The sequence below is a fragment of the Lethenteron reissneri genome, chromosome 59, assembly GCF_015708825.2.
Source record: "Lethenteron reissneri isolate LAM-NWPU_2019-01 chromosome 59, ASM1570882v1, whole genome shotgun sequence".
In the NCBI taxonomy this organism is placed as follows: Eukaryota; Metazoa; Chordata; class Hyperoartia; order Petromyzontiformes; family Petromyzontidae; genus Lethenteron; species Lethenteron reissneri.
In genome coordinates, this window is record NC_083837.1 from 4,090,577 (window position 1) to 4,105,197 (window position 14,621).

The following is a 14,621-nucleotide window of genomic DNA, read 5'->3' on the forward strand; positions in this document are numbered from 1 at the left end:
GTATTCGGCTGCCCTCAAATTACCACGTGTCGATGATAAGCCACTGCTCTGAGCTATCATTTGTGGCCAGGTCGCTTCTGAAAAATAATTCCAATGGAAGGGTAGCATGTTTTTTTTTTTTTATTCGTGGGTAGTAAGTGTTATTTTCTAATTGCTGAAACCTCAAAAGTACAGAAAGTGGCTATTATTCCCCACAAACTTTGCTTTTGTGACCAGGACAGTGATATTTAGAAATGTACCTATTTTAAATGAGAAAACGGGCGAATTTGTGTCTTTTCGTTCACATAAAGTCAGAAAAATACAACATATGAATAAAAATGTACATGTATTTCTGCTAAAGTAATACAAAAATGACTACAAAAGATTTAGACACCAAGGCGCACTACCACAGGCGGGACTGGCCACAGCAGACCGAGGTCTCTGTGGGGAGGAACCACGTCAAGTGGGAGCCACTGGTGGACCCCCGGAAGGTGCTGATGCCACCACTGCACATCAAATTGGGCCTTAGGAAACAATTTGTCAGAGCTGTAGATAAGGAGTCGGCAGCCTTCAAGTAGCTTCAAGACTTCTTCCCTAAGCTGTCTGAGGCAAGGGTAAAAGCCGGTGTCTTCGTCGGACCACAGATAAAGAAGATCCTGGAGTGCAATGAATTCCCCAAGAAGCTCACTAGTAAGGAGAAATCGGCTTGGAACAGCTTTGTCGCAGTGGTTCGTGGCTTCCTGGGCAATCACAAGGTCAAAAACTATGTGGAGCTGAATTTCGATTTAAAGCTTTCGTGACTGCAGGGATTCATCTTCTTGGTTCTTTTGGTAAAGTCACGTAGAAGGGAAATAATAAAATAATAAAAATAAAACATAATAAAATACAATTCTCACGACGTTTCGGCCACAACGCAAGCAGCCGTCCTCAGGTGAAGAACAGGTCTGTCGGAAAGACAGCGTCTCATTCAGACGCTGTCTTTCCGACAGACCTGTTCTTCTGAATGAGACGCTGTCTTTCCGACAGACCTGTTCTTCACCTGAGGACGGCTGCTTGCGTTGTGGCCGAAACGTCGTGAGAATTGTATTTTATTATGTTTTATTTTAATTATTTTATTATTTCCATTCTACGTGACTTTACCTATGTGGAGCTGGTTGAGACTCTGGTGAAGAACTACGGCACAATGGGCTGTAGGATGTCCCTCAAAGTCCATATCCTTGATGCTCATCTTGATAAATAACAATTTAATGTTGCTCTTTACTTTCAAGGCCTTAAAGGGCTTGACTCCTTACTACTTAATTGTATATGTATGCATGTTGAACTTCTTTCACACCGTACGTAGCCAACCGTGCTAATTGGAGTTGGGCGTGGAAGGGACAAGAGCACTAAACACAAAAAGCAGTCCGAAAGAAATTACTTTGCTAATCTAGACGATTCAAAAGTGCATAGCTCTCAGTGGCCTCCGAATAACGGAAAAGCATTCCAGACGGCCGCGTAAGCGCATCTGAAAGCACGTGACGCAGAGGTCGCAAACGGGTTTTGATTCCTTACCCGTACCCGTACCCGGCCGCACCAGGGTCACAAACGGGTACCTGGCTACCCGTACCCGGCCGGGTATCGGGTAGGGTACGGGTATCTGGTACCCAATTGCGACCTCTGGGATGAAGCCATGTTGCAGGCGCGGGTGGGTTGATTCTAGGAACTTGAATCGTGACAAGAGACAAGACGTTGGGAAATGAGTGACAAACGGTTACTCACCAGTGACTCACGGCCTACCCGTACCCGGCCGCACCAGGGTCGCAAACGGGTACCCGGCTACCCGTACCAGGCCGGCTACGGGTAGCCGGGTATCGGGTAGGGTACGGGTATCGGGTACCCGGTTGCGACCTCTGGCGTGACGCGGTGACCACCGTCGTGGTTTGATGGCCGGCCAGAAGCGGACGCTGCTTTGAGGATAGTGTCTGACTTACCCCCTGGTCAGCACGGACACGAACTCTGCATGACAGGCCCTGCTGCTGCTGCTGCTCTGCCCCAAGGTTGTGGAATGAACGCCCTTCACAAGGGCATCAGAGGCTCTGACTTGTATGCCTTGTTTTCCCCTTTCAAATCTCAGCCTCGTCACTTTTGTTGTAACTGGCTTTTTTTTAAATGGACGTTTAAAGTGGTTTTGTTCGGACGTAGACACACGTCGTTTACATTTTAAAAAAATGTTTATTTTGGACACGTGTCGCTACGTGGTCCTGATGAGCACGGCTGGCTGAGTACGGTGCGAAAGAAGTTCAACATACATACATTCCAGATTTGAAGTTTTCGTGACTGCAAGGATCCACACTCTTTGGTTCTTTCGGTAAAGTCACGTAGGTGAAATTGAAAAACAATAAAAATAAAATGAAAATGAGTGGCTTGTGTTGCTTCCGAAACGTCGTGATTTAATTTAGTTATTTTATTTGATTTTTATTTCTCTTGATATGCAAATTATTTTGTCAAGGCGCTCTTCCCCCTCCAACCAGCAGCTTAAATATGCGCTCCAAGTCTGGGGTGCTTCATTCAGACGCTGTCTTTCCGACAGACCTGTTCTTCACCTGAGGACGGCTGCTTGCGTTGTGGCCGAAACGTCGTGAGAATTGTATTTTATTATGTTTTATTTTTATTATTTCATTATTTCCCTTCTACGTGACTTTACCGAAAGAACCAAGAAGATTTATTTTTATTGTTTTTGTTATTATTTTTATTTTCACCTACGTGACTTTACCGAAAGAACCAAAGAGTATACATACATACATGAGCCTTGGTATGGTTGGCTGCGTACGGTTAAAAATAAGTTCAACATACATACATTAGCATTAGCACGGCTGGCTATGTGCAGTGCAATTGAAGTTGACTAGTCAAGAAAGACGCTTTATAAAATAAAGATGATTTATCTCTCAATGGATCGGTTGCGATGGGTCTGTTAAAAGCCGTGGATGCCTTTGCCTGGTTGCTTTTGCAATTTTGTGGATTGTCAAAATGTCAAAATCCTAAAACCAAAAAGGATAATTTATCATTGTTGATGTTGTAATACAGCGCGAGATTTTATAGCGATCTCTGGCTCCGAAGCAGGGCATGCTTAAACTCCACGTTGAAATGAGTCACTTCAAACAAAGGCCGTAAACTAAAATGCATTAAAGCTCGCAAAGACTTCCACACACATGGGGATGAAAGGTAGTTTTTTTTACATTTTTTGGCTCCTTCCCAAATTCCCAACTCGTTAAATAAGAAGCAGAATTATTTCCCCTTCTTGGTTCTTTCGGTAAAGTCACGTAGAAGGGAAGTAATAAATAATAATAAAATAAAACATAATAAAATAATTCTCACGACGTTTCGGCCACAACGCAAGCAGCCGTCCTCAGGTGAAGAACAGGTCTGTCGGGGAGACAGAGTGTCATTCAGACTCATTCAGACTCTGTCTTATCGACAGACCTGTTCTTCACCTGAGGACGGCTGCTTGCGTTGTGGCCGAAACGTCGTGAGAATTATTTTATTATGTAAAATTTTTATTATATTATTATTTCCATTCTACGTGACTTTACCGAAGAACCAAGAAGATGAATCTCTGCAGTCACGAAAGAAGCTTTAAATCGAGAATTATTTCCGTGACTTAGCCACGACAGCTTAGGTTTTTTTCTCGTGTTACGGCAAGCGTCGGCATTTGAATGAAAAGCGGAGATTCAGCCGCGTGATGGATGAAGATCCAGGCGAGTCTCTCCTTAAGAATCAAAACTCCGCTCTGCCCCATGCCTCTCTCGTCAGCCAGGGCGTGCCGGGTACACAATGGGGCCTGGCGGATATATTCTCGTGTGGTTTGCTGTTGTCGTCACGCGACGTTTTACGCAGCGAACCTTTGTTCGTGTGTACGGCAAAAATAAAATAAAAATATAATATTTTGACTTAAAACTTTTGTGACTGCAGGAATTCATATTCTTGGTTCTTTGGAAAAAAAAACATTTTTTTTTTTTAGATAAAAGCAAAAAACCTCGACGTTTCGACCGCTTGTGTTGCGATCGAAACGTCGTGGTTTTTTGCTTTTATTTCTAATAGATTTTTTTATTTTCATTTTATTTTATTTTCTATCTACGTGACTTTACCGAAAGAACCAAGAATCTAAAAATATTATAACTTTTTTGTGTTTTTATTGTGAAAGTAAAAATAGACTCGTGACCCGGCGCATTCGCGCGGTGCGTGAGATGTTCACTACTTCGCCTGGCATACGGGAGATCCAATTAAAATATCGGCAAGATATATGCAGTGGCGTAACGCGCGCAGGGCTTGCAAACAGCAGTTGCATTCATGCACGGGGTCACAGATAGTGCAGTCGGGTGACCTGGGTGACAGCAGACAGAGAGACGCCAGCAATTAGGGAGAGAGGCAGTGATTGACCGGCTGCAAACGCAGGGTAGGCGCCACGGAGGCGAGAGATAGTGGCGATAAGGGGGAGAACGCGTGCGCGGGGCGTGGGGAGGACGCCGGCTTAATGAGGGCCATCTGAGGGCCCTTAATGAGGAGGAGGATGTAAGGCAGTTGGGTTGAGTTGGTTGGAGATGAAGCAGTGAAGATATTCAAGAGAAGTCCGTGACGTCGCCCTCCACACACCTCGTCCTAACCCAGCGGTGTTGGCTGAACCCCCGTTTGGGGCACGGGCGAAGGTTGGAGGTGCGTGTGTGACCACAAGCTAGCGGAGGAGAGGCTAGCGGAATCTTTAGTCTGAGTGCGATAAGCAGAGTATACAGAGAGAGAGAGTCTGTGACAGGCTAGGAGAGCGGGGAGTAATGAGCTAGCGGAGCGAGAGAGAGAGAGTAAGCTCTAAGTAGCCGGCTAGCAGTGGAAGAGTTCGCGACAGGAGTGTGTGGTGTTGAACGAGAGGAGCATCCGTGTGGGATGAGATTAGGAGCACTCCCTTTAAGAGTGTGCTCCTAATAATCTCAGCTCGTTATCTGTGTAAAAGACACCTGGGAGCCAGAAATCTTTCTGATTGAGAGGGGGTCAAATACTCATTTCCCTCATTAAAATGCAACTCAATGTATAACATTTTTGACGTGAGTTTTTCTGGATGTTGTTGTTGTTATTCTGTCTCTCACGGTTCAAATAAACCTACCATTAAAATGATAGACTGATCATTTCTTTGTCAGTGGGCAAACGTACAAAATCAGCAGGGGATCAAATACTTGTTTCCCTCACTGTACGTACACGTCAGAGTAGGGCCTATGATGGAGGGCCATCGCACGCACGGTGGCGCCCGTTATTTATTTTCTCCTTTTTAAGGCCACAGTGTTGTTTGATGAACGTGATCAGGTTTGTTTGGCGAAAGACTGGGCCTTTAGTGATGCATCGATACATCGATTACAATTCATTCCAACGCACAGGTTGGTATGGATGTACAATCATCATCATTATCATCACAATCTACTACAAATCAATGAATCAAGGGGTCGCCACACACCAAGTGACCGCATGAGTCCCTTAGCACATTGGTGACTCTCAGTCAGTCGAGATAGTGAGACGTTGACCACCTCGCCTGGTATACAGGAGGTCGTGGGTTCGATCCCGACCCTGACGATGCCTGATGTCTATTTGGAGTTTGCTTGTCTCTCTCTCACAGTGGTGAGATGTTAACGACCTCGCCTGGTATACAGGAGGTCGTGGGATCGATCCCGACCCTGACGATGCCTGCTGTATATTTGGAGTTTGCGTGTCTCTCTCTCACAGTGGTGAGATGTTAACGACCTCGCCTGGTATACAGGAGGTCGTGGGATCGATCCCGACCCTGACGATGCCTGCTGTATATTTGGAGTTTGCGTGTCTCTCTCTCACAGTAGTGAGATGTTAACGACCTCGCCTGGTATACAGGAGGTCGTGGGATCGATCCCGACCCTGACGATACCTGATGTCTATTTGGAGTTTGAGTGTCTCTCTCTCACAGTGGTGAGATGTTAACTACCTCACCTGGTATACAGGATGTCGTGGGATCGATCCCGACCCTGACGATACCTGATGTCTATTTGGAGTTTGAGTGTCTCTCTCTCACAGTGGTGAGATGTTAACTACCTCACCTGGTATACAGGATGTCGTGGGATCGATCCCGACCCTGACGATGCCTGCTGTATGTTTGGAGTTTGCGTGTCTCTCTTTCCGTGGTGAGATGTTAACTACCTCGTCTAGTATACAGGAGGTCGTGGGTTCGATCCCGACCCTGACGATACCTTCTGCATATTTGGAGTTTGTGTGTTCTCCCCGTGGCCGCGTGGATTTTCCTTCCACGTTTATAAATCGACGTCATGCGTTTAGAGAATTTGGCTGCTGTGGGAAGAAACTGGTGGACTGTGGGTGTGTGTGTGCTCTGCACAGCTGTGTGTGTGTGTGCTTGGCACAGCTGTGTGTGTGTGTATGTGCTCTGCACAGCTGTGTGTGTGTGTGCTCTGCACAGCTGTGTGTGTGTGTGTGCTCTGCACAGCTGTGTGTGTGTGTGTGTGCTCGGCACAGCTGTGTGTGTGTGTGCTCGGCACAGCTGTGTGTGTGTGTGCTCGGCACAGCTGTGTGTGTGTGTGTGCTCTGCACAGCTGTGTGTGTGTGTGTGCTTTGCACAGCTGTGTGTGTGTGTGCTCTGCACAGCTGTGTGTGTGTGTGTGCTCGGCACAGCTGTGTGTGTGTGTGTGCTCGGCACAGCTGTGTGTGTGTGTGTGCTCGGCACAGCTGTGTGTGTGTGTGCTCGGCACAGCTGTGTGTGTGTGTGCTCGGCACAGCTGTGTGTGTGTGCTCGGCACAGCTGTGTGTGTGTGTGCTCGGCACAGCTGTGTGTGTGTGTTGGCTGGACTGCGTTACGAACCCGGCCACCCGAGTTTATTCGTCGCTCACTGTCATCAACACCAGCAACGATTATCTGATCCGGTTCTGGACCGCCCCCAAGTCTGCTCAGCATCAAATGAGTACCTGGTACGGTATGCAAACTATACTCCTTGGTTCTTTCGGTAAAGTCGCGTAGGTATAAAATAAAATAAATTAAATCACGACGTTTCGGGCGCAACACAAGCGTCCGAAACGTCGTGATTCATTTTATTTTCTACTCTACGTGACTTTACCGAAAGAACCAAAGAGTATGGATCCCTGCAGTCGCGAAAACTTCAAATCTAGATTGGCATGTAAACTATCACCACTGCGGAGAGAAAGGCGGCCGGGCGTGGTGTTGGCCACCACCACCATCTTATTGGTTCTTTCGGTAAAGTCACGTAGAATGGAAATAATAAAATAATACAAATTAAACATAATAAAATACAATTCTCAAACATAATAAAATAAAATTATAAGAGTTGAATTCTATTTCGATTTAAAGCTTTCGTGACTGCAGGGGTTCATCTTCTTGGTTCTTTCGGTAAAGTCACGTAGAAGGGAAATAATAAAATAATAAAATAATAAAACATAATAAAATAATTCTCACGACGTTTCGGCCACAACGCAAGCAGCCGTCCTCAGGTGACCGCATGAGTCCCTTAGCACACCATCTCGTGTTCCGTGCCGGCCTTCGTAGGGTGCTACTCGCTCACGGCCACTTGCCCCGACAGCCAGTCGAGGCTATCCGGGAAACCTTTGCCTCTGTGTCGGCCTTGCCACGCGCGTGCCCAAGGGCCTCTCACCGCTGGCCGTTATGCGCCGGATCTGCTCCTCGACGTCGAAGTCTTTGCCGTCCACGTTGAACGTCTCCACGCTCGTCGTGCCGTCGGGTTTCGTCACCGTCTTCCTCACCGACGTGTGCAAGATGCCCCCTGGGGAGAGAGCGGGCGACAGAGGAGATGACCAAACCGCCCCCACGCCGGATATAGCTACGTCGGTGGCTCTGGCGTGGTGACGCGTCGACGTTTGTCGTCAAAACCCCGCCGATTAAACGTTTGCCTTTTTTAAATCCTTTATATTAAGTTCGCGTGCTTGCTTGCTTACGACCGTGCACATCTTTCGGTCGTTTTTTAACCCACTTCCCGTGATCCAATCGAGCTGACATTTTCCACACAGACTCGTTGTGCGTGACAATTAATTTTCGTGAAATTTTTTTCTCCAAAATTTTACACTTTTTAGGACAAACATATTATATTTAATTACCAATCGCTTAATGCTGCCATGCAATCATATGACCCATAGATGGCAGCCATCTCAAGCCAGAGGACGAGAGGACTCTAGCCGCCACGCATATAAAGGATTTAGAGTGAAAAACTTTGTTTTTACGGGTTAATTTTTTAACCTGTCTTTGTGTTTCAATGAACTCTTGATGGCCTATGAACACTTTTTCCCGCTCCGGCCGTCTGGAACGCTCTTCCTTCCGACAGGAAGCCAATGGGAGCTAGGGCACTTTTAAATCGTCATCTAGATTGACAAAACTTAAAGAGAAAAAGCAGGACTGGGAGAACGATGACGCCACAAACCTTGTACGCAATGTGCATGTAGCACACCATGTACAGCATGCACAGCGAAATGTTCAAAACGTATAGATTATACAATTTAAAAAAAGCACAACTGTTCCCCGCTCGGATTTATATATCCTATACAGGCCCGCAAGCTCGCAAACACACACACACAAAGATATATATTATATAGCTACATTATCTGCAATGACTGCAATGCCAAGGTGTTGGGAAGAATTATGGGATGTGTGGCAGGTATTGGAAGAGTGCCGTAAAAATGATCTACAATAATAATACGTCCCAAAGATTTTTATGGCCAATTTCACGAAAAAAAACAGTACTGTATATTACACACACGCGCGCGCGAGCGTGCGCGCACACACGCATGCACATCTCTTTTTATTCTTCGCCAAACAGTGGAGAACCACGCATCCTAGCAGGGGAGAATGCCATTTGGATCGCACGATCCCCCGCGCGGAATCATTTCGTACAAATACATCTGTTTCGATTTAAAGCTTCTTTCGTGACTGCAGGGATTAATTTTCTTGGTTCTTTCGGTAAAGTCACGTAGAAGGGAAGTAATAAAATAATGAAAATAAAACATAATAAAATTTCGATTTAAAGCTTTCGTGACTGCAGGGATTCATCTTCTTGGTTCTTTCGGTAAAGTCACGTAGAAGGGAAATAATAAAATAAAATAATTCTCACGACGTTTCGGCCACAACGCAAGCAGCCGTCCTCAGGTGAAGACCAGGTCTGTCGGAAAGACAGTGTCTGAATGTCATCTAGATTGACGCTGTCTTCCTGACAGACCTGTACTTCACCTGAGGACGGCTGCTTGCGTTGTGGCCGAAACGTGAGAATAATTTGATAATGTTTTATTTTTATTATTTTATTATTTCCCTTCTACGTGACTTTACCGAAAGAACCAAGGAGATGGGGCCCCCTTTGCTACGGAGAGACTCCGCTGGCTCCAGCAGAGGGGACCCGTCAACTGCGATCATCAGGGGAGACACTTTGACTCTCTACCGCTCCGATTCGTAATCCTGTCCTGCCATCTCCGTGCTCAACTTGAACTGCCTCGACGAAGATCACACAAAAGTTCCGAGCGTGACTGTGATTGTACGATTGTAATTGCTTTCATTAAGCGCGTGGCGAGATGTTAGCTACCTCGCCTGGTATACTAGGAGATCACGTGGGTTCGATCGCGACCCTGACGATGCCTGGAGCTTGCATCTTCTCCCTGTGGTCACGTGGATTTTCTCCGGGTCCTCTGGTTTTTGCCTCCACATTTCGAAATGTGCGTTTTAGAGTATTTGGCTGCTATACATTTCTGCGTGACGGCGATAAGCCATTTCGTCCGGTTATCATTTGTGTTGGCCAGGTCGCTTCTGAAATAGCGCTAAGTAACTCAGTGGGCCTTACCTGGTCAAATAAAAAAAATTTGTTTCGGTTTATAATTTTAAATCTGTGTATTTGTTAAGATGGAATGCTTTTGCTGCTGATGATGGTCTCCCGGCCGAGTCGCCCTTCAAAGAAACCTTCATAAAGCTCCGCGCGTGCTGATGGATGAAGCCACATTTGCAGTGTCGGTCATTTTCCTCATTCTCCATGACGACAGAGACGCTGCTGCGTTTCCACCCGTGGGAATCGCGCCCTCTACAGACCGGAGTTTTGTCCTCGATGTCGTGACGAATCAAAACAACGTCAAACGCGCGAGCGAAAAAAATTAACTCGTAAAAACAAAGTTTTTCACTATAAATCCTTTATATGCGTGGCATCGGTTTTATTTTATTATTCATTTCTGGTTTTCTTGAGTAAGAGTTTCATTTTGATCACATTGGTATTTAAAATTAAATATGAAATTTAGTTTTTTCCTAACAAGTGGAAAATTTTGGAATTTTTTTTCACGAAAATGCATTGTCACGCACAACGAGTCTGTGTGCAAAATGTCAGCTCGATTGGATCACGGGAAGTGGGTTAAAAAACGACCGAAAGATTTGCACGGTCCTAAGCAAGCAAGCAAGTGAACTTAATATAAAGGATTTTAAAAACCGAATGTGTGCGCTTGGGATAACTTTTCAGACGATTTTGATTCCTATGAATGACCACGCGATGTCCATGAGCCACTCCGTTGAGCTATCATTTGCGGTTGGGTCGCCTCTGAAAAATAAGCTAATAGCTCGGTGGGCTTTAACCTGGTAAGGTAAAAAACGAATGATCCCTTGTATAAAGGTGTCAGTTTTGTTGCCAGATAAAGGGGTAAAATCCTATTACTATATTTTGCCACTGGTAAAGGAGGTCTCATAGTGTAAATGCTTACCCCGAGCTCTCAACACTCTGATAGTGCGCTGTCTTTGAGTTGTGCGCCTTTTGGCGTCATCTGGTCCAACACCATGTGAGACTAGGCTCTAAGAAAAGCCGTCTCGGGTGTGGACCAATCAATTTCAAGGACAGTGCATATCATTATCAGAGTTGTCTCTTTTTGTTTGCATTTTGATTGTTTGTGTTGTGGTTATTGCAAACATGATCCCTTGTATAAAGGTGTCAGTTTTTGGTGCCAGATAAAATGGAAAAAACTAGTACTATGAAAACAGATAGTTAAGTTTTATCTGTATTTATATTTTTTTCGATTTAAAGCTTTCATGACTGCAGGGATTCATCTTCTTGGTTCTTTCGGTAAAGTCACAGACCTGTTCTCCACCTGAGGACGGCTGCTTGCGTTGTGGCCGAAACGTCGTGAGAATTATTTTATTATGTTTTATTTTTATTATTTTATTTTTTTCTCAAGTTTTTTTAACTGCTGTCGTGCCTTTTGTCTCGTTTTGTCGTCGTGACCTTCTGACTGACCCCGTGCCCCTGCTACTGGACCCCCTTGCAACGAAAGAGCTTCACGGCTCATCGGATTCCTCCTCTGGCATGAATACACCTGATTCCGATTCTGAAAGTCCGGCGTTCGACGGGCTCGACAGCGACACCGCATAAATCGGTTCCGTGCGAGTGGGCGGGTCACCTCCCGCCAGCGCCCGTGTTCTCAAAACGGCGTCACTCTTATGAAGCTATAAATATAATAATAATAATAGGGTTTTTCCCCTTTTTTTTGGCAACAAAACTGAAACCTTTTTACAAGGAATCACGTCTGCATTAACCACAATACTTGCGGTCAAAATGCAAACAAAACACACACTCTGATAATAAATGCATTGCCCTTGAAACTGATTGGTCCGCACCAGAGACGCCTTTCTTTTGAGCCTCGTCTCACTGACGTAGAAGCTATAAAAACCCCAAAAAACTGTGAACTCTTTTTTTTATTCACCAAGTGAGGCCTTCGACTTGTTGTAAACAACCGCCACTGACAAACACCGCTCCGGGAATGCCCCAGACGTCGGACGGATCTTAAAACGCCATTCTCCTCTGCGGACCGGCAACGGAACGGTTGATCCCGGCCGCATTAAACCAGGCGCCACCCGGCCGGGCTGACGAATCGTGGGTCTGCCGTACCTTCGCTGATGAGCCGCCTGATCTGCCCCTCCAGATCGTCCCCTTCCAGGGTGAACGTCTTCACGCTGCGGCTGCCGTCAGCGTCCACAATGGTCTTGCGCAGGGTCACCTTGCTGAACGCGCCTGCAAACGGCACGGACCGACGCTTAGCAGAGCCGGTAATCGTGGCGGCGATAGTAACGAGAGGAATGACGATGATGATGACGACGGGACGAATGGGACCGGAGTATCGCCATGCTCGCACGGGCAGCGGCAATCTCCTCCTCCCGGTGGGACCGAGTTCACAGCTTTCGACAGAATCTCAAGAGGGTCACAATCTTCTTGGTTCTTTCGGTAAAGTCACGTAGAATGGAAATAATAAAATAATAAAAATAAAACATAATAAAATAATTCTCACGACGTTTCGGCCACAACGCAAGCAGCCGTCTTCAGGTAAAGAACAGGTCTGTCGGAAAGACAGCTTCTACGTGACTTTACCGAAAGAACCAAGAAGATGAATCCCTGCAGTCACGAAAGCTTTAAATCGAAGGGTCACAATCGTCGAGTGCCGAGTGCCACTTCGACGACCTCGCACAAAGCGGCACACGCGCAATTTCAACCTCCGCGTGATGATGGGACGACGAAGCGACGAGGTGAACGAGAGCGGCGGTGGCGGCGACGGTGAAATTTCAGCGACAGTCGCATCAACCCCCCCACCACCGCCCCCACCCCCTCACCGGCACGGATCTGTCGGAGCAGCTCCTCGGAGATTCTGTCTCCGTCCAGCGAGAAGGTTCCAGAGGCTTTCTTCTCTGTCAGCACGTTCCAGCCTACGTGGGGGGAGGGGGGGGGGACAGGGGGGTGGTCACACCAAAGACAAAGATCCCCCACCACCGTATAGCCTCAACAGACTGTTGGGGCAAGTGCTTTTATCGAGTAGCACCTATCTATGCAGGCCGGCACGGCACACGAGGGGGATGGGTGGCCAGTACCACTCCCGGCTGCCTTTGTCTCCCTGTGGCGATGTTTTCACATCGTACCAGCAGCAGGTACTCATTTGAGGCTGAGTCAACATAGGGGAGGCCCAATGACCTATTCAGATAATCGTCTCTGGTGTTGGCCGTGAGTGGGAATCGAACTCGGGTCACCGGGTTCGTTCGGAGTGCCATGGTGGTGAGATGTTAACTACCTCGCCTGGTTTACAGGATGTCGTGGGTTTTATCCCGACCTTGCCACCTGTATATTTGGAGTTTTCACGTTCTCCCCGTGGTCGCGTGGATTTTTCTCAGGGTCCTCACGGTTTTGCCCTCCAAATTTAGAATTAACATCACGCGTCTTAGAGGATTTGGCTGCTATAAATGTCCACGCGATAAGCCAACTTCGTTGGGCTATCATTTGTGGCCAGGCCGATTCTGAAATAGAGATACGTAGCTCAGTGGGCCTTACCTAGTAAAATAAATTAAAAAAATATCCACGCGACCACGGGGAGAACATGCAAACTCCAAACAAATAGTGGTCATCAGGCTCTGGATCGAACCCGCGACCTCCTGCATACCAGGCGAGGTAGTTAACATCTCACCACTGTGAGAGAGAGACACACAAACTCCAAATATACAGCAGCAGGCATCGTCAGGCTCGGGATCGAACCCACGACCTCCTGCATACCAGGCGAGGTAGTCAACATCTCCTAGCCACCGTGGCCTCCTCCCACACGAGTCGGTGCAAAGAGACTCCCCCGGTAACGAGTTCAACATTGTTCCAGAAACAAATTCACCGGCAAATCGTGGTGATTACCGCACCACGATTTGCGAGGTACTGCGATCGTGACCACGCAAGCCCACGTTTGCCGCGTCACACACGCCAGACCCCGGCGATTCTTCCATCGCACCAGAGGTTGCAACCGGGTACCCGATACCCGTACCCTACCCGATACCCGGCTACCCGTACCCAGACGGGTACGGGTAGCCGTTTGCGACCCTGGTGCGGCCGGGTACGGGTAGACCATGAGTCACTGGTGAGTCACCGTTTGTCACTCATTTCCCAACGTCTTGTCTCTTCTCACAATTCAAGTTCCTAGAATCAACCAACCCGCGCCTGCAACATGGCTGCATCCCAGAGGTCGCAATCGGGTACCCGTACCCGTACCCTACCTGTACCCGGCCGGGTACGGGTACGGGTAGGCCGTGAGTCACTGGTGAGTAACTGTTTGTCACTCATTTCGGAAAGGCGGACGGGTACGGGCAGGGAACAGGTACCCGTACCCGGCTGGGTACGGGTACCCATTTGCGACCCTGGTGCGGCCGGGTACGGGTACGGGTAAGGAATCAAAACCCGTTTGCGACCTCTGCATCGCACCCTCGCGTACGATGTCTCCTCCAAAAGCGTACAATTAAGGGCGGCCGCAAGCATCGTCGCCTTCAATTAGCAATCCCGTAGCGGCTCGCGACGCGGCTTGGCGTGCCGCTGACCCGTGGCACCGCAGCCACGTTCAGCCGCGTGCGTCCCAGCTGGTGCACGTGGTGGGTGTTTGCGAGCGGGCCCACGTGACTGACCGTCGATGATGATGCGCTGGAGTTGATCCTCGATGTCGTCCCCTTCGAGAACGAAGGTCCGCGTGTCGACGCTTCCGTCGGGCCCGACGACCGTCTGGAGGATCGTCACCGTCGTGTAGCCGCCTACACGTCATCGGGGGGGGGGGGGCAGGGGAATGGGGGGGGGGGGGGCAGGGGAGGTAGGGGA

General features: G+C 47.8%; 1 protein-coding gene across 1 annotated transcript in view; it reads right to left on the bottom strand.

The window, feature by feature from the left end:
• The window catches only part of LOC133357747 (transforming growth factor-beta-induced protein ig-h3-like), a 289,818-nt gene that overhangs the window by 7,244 nt on the left and 267,953 nt on the right, over positions 1-14,621 (bottom strand). The window contains exons 24-27 of the mRNA XM_061575849.1: positions 14,435-14,557; positions 12,620-12,712; positions 11,904-12,026; positions 7,644-7,772 (exon numbers count right to left, since the gene is read on the bottom strand). Coding sequence (XP_061431833.1) covers positions 7,644-7,772; positions 11,904-12,026; positions 12,620-12,712; positions 14,435-14,557 — 468 coding nt within the window. The remainder of the gene's footprint in view (positions 1-7,643; positions 7,773-11,903; positions 12,027-12,619; positions 12,713-14,434; positions 14,558-14,621) is intronic.